Source organism: Battus philenor, unplaced genomic scaffold (genome assembly GCF_028537555.1).
Source record: "Battus philenor isolate CCGP_79_NKW_IND1 unplaced genomic scaffold, ilBatPhil1.0.hap1 SCAF_1, whole genome shotgun sequence".
In the NCBI taxonomy this organism is placed as follows: domain Eukaryota; kingdom Metazoa; phylum Arthropoda; class Insecta; order Lepidoptera; family Papilionidae; genus Battus; species Battus philenor.
In genome coordinates this window covers 12,466,396-12,472,588 of record NW_027181661.1, presented here as the reverse complement: position 1 = coordinate 12,472,588, position 6,193 = coordinate 12,466,396, and the positions used below count along the sequence as shown (strand labels likewise).

The 6,193-nt window shown below is 34.3% G+C and overlaps 1 protein-coding gene across 1 annotated transcript; it reads left to right on the top strand.

Moving 5' to 3' along the window:
* Window positions 1–280: 280 nt before the first annotated feature.
* Window positions 281–5,103, top strand: LOC137920242 (protein SCAI). Its single transcript, XM_068763522.1, has 10 exons — window positions 281–369; window positions 524–706; window positions 829–1,182; window positions 1,258–1,484; window positions 2,346–2,531; window positions 3,205–3,272; window positions 3,369–3,565; window positions 3,871–4,034; window positions 4,387–4,589; window positions 5,044–5,103. Exons 1-10 carry the CDS (start codon window positions 281–283, stop codon window positions 5,092–5,094), a joined length of 1,722 nt encoding a protein of 573 aa, XP_068619623.1. The 3' UTR covers window positions 5,095–5,103.
* The last annotated feature ends 1,090 nt before the right edge of the window (window positions 5,104–6,193 follow it).

Sequence of the window (6,193 nt, the reverse complement as noted above, 5' to 3'; positions counted from 1 at the left end):
GCCAGCTCCTTTTGACCCTGACATCGAAAGTAGACGTCAATCAATTGTTTTTGTTGATTCAGCTACTTATAACTTCGAAGATTTATCATCAGACAGTGAAGGAGACGACGATTATCAATGGTTTACTTCAAATGCAAGTATCTACGAGCACTATAAACAATATCGAGATATTCGCGGAATATTCTGTACTTCTGAGCCCTACAATATAAATACTCTCCCTGACTTTCCTTTACTTTATCCACAACCATATTTTCAAAACAAGTATAGAACGAAACCAAATATGAATCCACTTGAAGATCACGAAAGGAAAGTTATTATTGAGTTTTGTCATCTTTTAGAGAAGTCGAAACAGCTTTTCAACGGTTTGAGGTAATCATTTTTTTCTTATTAGTGTAGCCCGCTGTTTTACAATTTACACCAAAAAGTTGATTTTAAATTTAAAGAAAATTTTATTCTCTTATGTATAAGTACGCAAATACTTGATATATTTTTTTTATTTTTAATACTCTATGTTTTCACTTAGGGAGCTGCCACAATATGGTCACAAGCAGTGGCATTCATATTTTGGGCGGACTTTCGATGTGTACACAAAGCTATGGAAATTTCAACAACAACATCGCGGTATTTTAGACAACAAATACGGGTTAAAAAGGTGGCAAATTGGGGAAATTGCTTCTAAAATTGGTCAACTGTACTATCATTTTTAGTAAGTGTACTACATTCGATATTTTCCAATGTAAAAAAATAATGCAGTATAGTGATCATAATACCACTTCCTTTGAAAAGTTCTTATTTGTTATAAAACACGTTTATTATTTTTTCATGCAGCTTGCGTACTAGTGAAACCGGATACCTAAGTGAAGCGTATTCCTTCTATTGCGCAATACGAGGCCGCAGCTACTATACACAGGCTTGCAAAGAAGACAAATGCGAATTGATGGTCAAGAAGCTTCGCTACTATGCTCGCTTTATTGTGGTTTGCTTGCTTCTCAAAAAACTTATTCTCGTTCGAGATTTGATAAAAGAACTGGACAAACAAATAATTGAATACGGCAAAACTTACGATCCAGAAGATCAGATCGAATGGACAGTTGTGATGGATGAAGTAAAGGCATTCATTGTTGCCGAAGCTGCGGTAGCTGTTTTACATCCTGACAACTATCCCATTGTGCTGTCCCACAGGTACGCTGGAATGATTTTGATAATAATATTTTAAGGAAATTTCTATTAAGAATTCATGTTTTATGTCGTTTTTAGGCTTAACGTTTTGAGTATTCCACCACCTGAAAGACCGACACCAACATCTCTCACGCTTCAAGAAGCTATAATAGTGGGAAGTATTTCACAACAGGTGAAATTCTCAGAACTGACTATGGATATGTATCGAATTTTACAAACCTTAGAATGGGAACCAACGGGAGAAATGCCACAGGTCTACAATGAATCGCCGCGACACCGCTTCTCAACACCGCAAATGAGTAAAGGTAACCTTTGGCAAAACACTAATAAAATAATTTATTGATTTTGGTTATTTGCCGAAATCAATTAAATATTTTATTATTCATTTAAAATATATAAAAATTATCACAAGAATAAACTTTGAAAAAAAAACATTATTAATTATCTTATTAAGTCAATAACTTTTTAATGAATTTTTTCTGTAAGCTTTGCAGCTGGGTCAACAACTTATAAGCCCTCTTAATAAGAGAGCGGCGTAAAACGGCATACACATTTTAAAGTAAACCGTTATTCTCTTTTAAGAAGTTGGCATTGATAGTTGATAAATGCAAAAGAAATAAAACATTTTTTATAACAGCTTCTGCTGAAAGCTGCATTAAATTTACATTTTTTGGGAAATTTTTAGACAGATAATAAAAAAGTATTTAGCTATATTTTACTTTTAAACTTACTAATTAACTTAAGTTATTTTTTTTAATAATTAACCACAAAATATCAAGTCACACTCATAAAAAAATATTGCCTCTTATTATTAGTGTGAATTCATTTTGTGGTTTAAACAATTTAATTAAAGTTAGTGTTTGTTTAGTTAGTTAGTGGAAATACACAACTTTTGTATATTTTAAATTGTCTTTGAAATGTGCATCTAATGTTAGTGCTTGCAAAAAATCAAAGCGACTGTTTTGTTTAGTAACGCTCAGCGATTACAGCACTTAAAAATTATTTAAACATTTTGATCATGTATGGACTTTGCCTAGGCGAATTTATTAAAAATGTTTTTGTATATGTTTTTATTCAAATATATATGAATATATTTTAAAGTTGTTATAATAAAAGTGTTTACTAGAAGTACAATTATTTCGAAACTATCTCCTCCCTTGTTTTAGGATATAATGCAGAGAATTTAGGTCGTCACGAAAACCCTCACAAGTATCTGCTATACAAGCCTTCTGCGGCCCAAGTGTTGGTGTACTTGGCAAGTGGTTGTTTTGACTTACCATCAAACGGAGCACTTCTTCTGTATATATCTGCCGATTCGCTGATTGTACCGCCTTCAAAACAACCGGAGGATGGTACGATTCTTTCAGTTTTCTACATTTCAATGAAACCAAAATAGAGAGTAAATAAAGACCTAAAACGAAACTAATAAACCTTAAAGGAAGTTAAAAATTATTTAATGACAATGAAAACCTTAGGAAAATCGATGATATTTATAAAAATAGTTATTGTAATGGATGCAGAAAGTAAAACTATCTGGTTTATTTTACTAAGTATTGAGTAAAATTTATAAAACAGATCGTAGTGTGTGACTGAATCTGTTTATTTACAGCAAAAACTCATCAAGATTTATTAAATGGATTTGAATGGTTGTTCGAAGTAAACTTTAACCGGACTCGAAAGCAAAAAAAAATCAAATAAATTATTTACGCGAGTTGAACCTCTTTTGAGCAACCGTTCGGCAAATTGAGCTGATGTTTATTTTACAGAGTTTTTAATGCGATGCTAACATTTGCAATGGTTTTTAATACAGACAAATACATTCTGAGCTTTATTTTGGTTCTGATGGTATTTAAATATTCGAATAACCTTTAAATTCACATTATTTTCCTTAATCAGAGTTAATATCAGAAACTTTAAATAATCAAAGGTCGCTATATGAACGAAAATAGTTTTTATTCGTTTACATTAAGCTATAAGAAGTGAAACTGTGATTTATAAAAAATAATACTTACAATATATTTACAGTCGGATACGAGGTTGGTGGTCTAGTCACCAATGTCAAGACCGATTTATACAGAGATAGGGAAAGGGAACGAGAGAAGGAAAGAGATCGGGAAAGAGAAAGAGAACGCGAACGGGAAAAGGATAAGGATAGAGAACGGGATCGAGAAAGGGACCAGTCTCGTGATGCAAAACCAGGTCCTTTCAGGATCAAGGATCCGCAGTGCATCCACCCTGGAGATTTGTTTCCTTTTACTCGCTGTCCGCTTTTCTTAATCATTGATTCAGACAACTCGTACATTTTTCAAAATATGCCGCGTCACTTCGGTCAGCCACTGCTTGTTCTCATGTCACCTCTCGAGATTCCCAGCACATTTCCACGTGAGTTATCGTTTTAATAGAAGATAATTTATCACTCCCCAATAATTGATTTTATTCGCAAGCGACAATTGAAATTATTGTGTTAGCTAAACGCCAATTAATAAAATTTCTTCGTCATTTTTTTTGTCTATAATATGATATCAATATACCAAATTGTTATTTGATTGATTATTTTTTCCGATTTAAAATTTAAAGAAATATGACAAAAATGCTCTATTAAAAATACTTCAAACTGACGAAGAGAACATTTGAAATTTGTTAAGGGAGTGCAATCGAGTAAATCAGAAATTTTTTCACAGCGGATTATAGGAAGGAGGGTAGCCTGTTTACTTTGTTCCTCCACTCGCCACTTTCGGCCTTCTGTTACTGCTGCGACATTAAGACCATACCGTTGATAAAGTGGGAGCGCTCACAGAGTTACGTCGAAACCTTCATCATTGAAGCGGCACAAGTTCTGATGCGGCACCGGATTGGTAAGATTTTTTTTCATACTCTGCAGTTCTGCTGTCTCTGAATTACAACTCAGCTGCTTTTAAATAAATAGTTCTCTAGATTCATCATGTCAGTCGATAGATGGTCACTGTAAGGCAAAGACTTCCTTTAAAGATCGGCACGATGATCGGTCTTGCTCTGCCTCCAACTAGCGATTTCCCTTACCAAGCCATATTTCTCCCTCTGTTGAATCCGTAGTAAAGATTTGATAGACATATTTTACATCAAATGCTTAAATAAAATATAGATTCGATCAATATTTTATTTAAAAAGCTTGGATACAGAGTTTTACATGCAAAAGAAATAATTTTGTAATATTCATTTTTTTTACAGACCCGACATTCATCGCGTTCATGGCAGATGATTTCTTGCGTCTCTTTGTGCTACGGTATATGTTCTGCGCCGTGTCCCTGCGCATGCACCGGGGCTTCCGGTCTAGAACTCATTTGCCGCGTTCCTCGCCATCACTTCCCGACGATCTGCTCGAGCACCCGGCGCTTGTACATATTATCATGGACCTCGCTTCTCATCTTCAGGTTAAGATCATTCTTTAATGTTACTAATATATGGATGGTACAAAACCGATAAAGCCTACAAAACCTATAGTAAGTAAGGTGTTTTAAACAATTTTGTTTGTCAATCCACGTGCTTTCAGGCGCAAATACATAAACGATTACTTTGGTTCCCGAATTTAAAGATATGAAAATATTTAGTTCGTGAATCTTTGTCACATTTTTTATTTGCTTTTTACCTTTGTCTTATTGAATACTTTTGTTTTTACTATGTAGTATTTTACCGCTCTGTACGTCGATAGCTTCTAATTATAACTTTAATTAACCGATGTAATAATAGAAAAATACGCATCTAAAAGATACTTTAAAAGTATTAAACTATTAAATCATATTAACTCCTGTTATTGATTTTTAAATTTATTAACCACGTATAGAAGTTTTTTACAGCGAATAAATAATATTTCATTACTGATTTCAGGTTCGCAGCCACTTCCACGACTCGTCCGGCCCAGGACCGTCAAATAACTAAACCTTTAAAACCATATTAGTATTTAAAAAATATATTTACAATGATCGTTTACTATTGGATATATTTTTTATCTATAAGTCCAAAAGTTTGTGCGTATTTTAAGAGACTTTAGTCAATGATGTATTTTGTTCCCTGCTAATTCAAAACTGTGATTTTGTTCCTAAAAGTAAAAACGTCATTCTTATCTTCCTGAATTTTAAAATTGCCAAAAATTACAATTTTTTGGTAATTTCTTTCTTATGCGCCTCAAGTTTTTGAACCATTGTTATAAGCTTTTGCTCAATTATCTTCGCGAATGGTCACTCAAAATGCTGATTAATTAAACAGGCTTGTTCGGGAAGAAAATAATCTTTCTTTTTTGAACAAGCCGGTTTCCGTAAAGGCAATAGCATCATAGACCACACGTTTCGGCAAGTTCTACAGAAGACCAACGGTTTGACTTGCTACTGTGCTAAGCGTTCGAAGACTGTTAAAAAGCTTTTGGTTCGGCCGAAACGTGGGCGGTGCTTGAGTGCCTCCTGCGATTCCAAAAGACTATCGGTAGATCCAAGTGTTAAAGTGTTTGTATAATAATACTACCCTATCGATCTTGATTAGAGAAGTATGTTACAAAGTATATCCCATTGAAAAGAGGCGTGAAACAGGGAAAAGCTATTTCTCCGAAACTGTTCATAGCCGCCTTGGAAGATGCTTTGATGCTTCTGTATTGGCAATGATTCGACGCCAACGTCAACGGCGAATACACTACTTACCTTCGATTTGCCGGCGACTTGTCACCCATGTCATGCCCACTCCTATATCAGATGCAGGCTTGATTCTCGAAGTTATTGAGCAAACTGTCAAAGTAAGTAAGTAAATCCAACTTTGAGAAAGAGGTCTATTGTCAAATCCAAACCGGCTGAGTAGTTTTCGAAAAACTATGACACATCTTCGCTACCAACATCTCTCTGTACCTAAAGACGAAAGTCTACAACTTTAGTTCGTTATCGGTGATGTATTGCGACACAGAAACATGGTCTCTCACTTTAAACCTTATTGCCAAATTCACGGTCGCTTAACGATATATGGATAAGTTTGAGAATTCTTTACGAAATCGATT

Excerpts from the sequence above, each read along its gene's own strand:
- LOC137920242 (XM_068763522.1), top strand. The coding sequence starts at position 281 with ATGAATCCACTTGAAGATCACGAAAGGAAAGTTATTATTGAGTTTTGT. Across the intron at positions 1,183-1,257 it reads CCCATTGTGCTGTCCCACAG|GCTTAACGTTTTGAGTATTC; the intron begins GTACGCTGGAAT and ends TGTCGTTTTTAG. Across the intron at positions 3,273-3,368 it reads ACAGAGATAGGGAAAGGGAA|GCAAAACCAGGTCCTTTCAG; the intron begins CGAGAGAAGGAA and ends CAGTCTCGTGAT.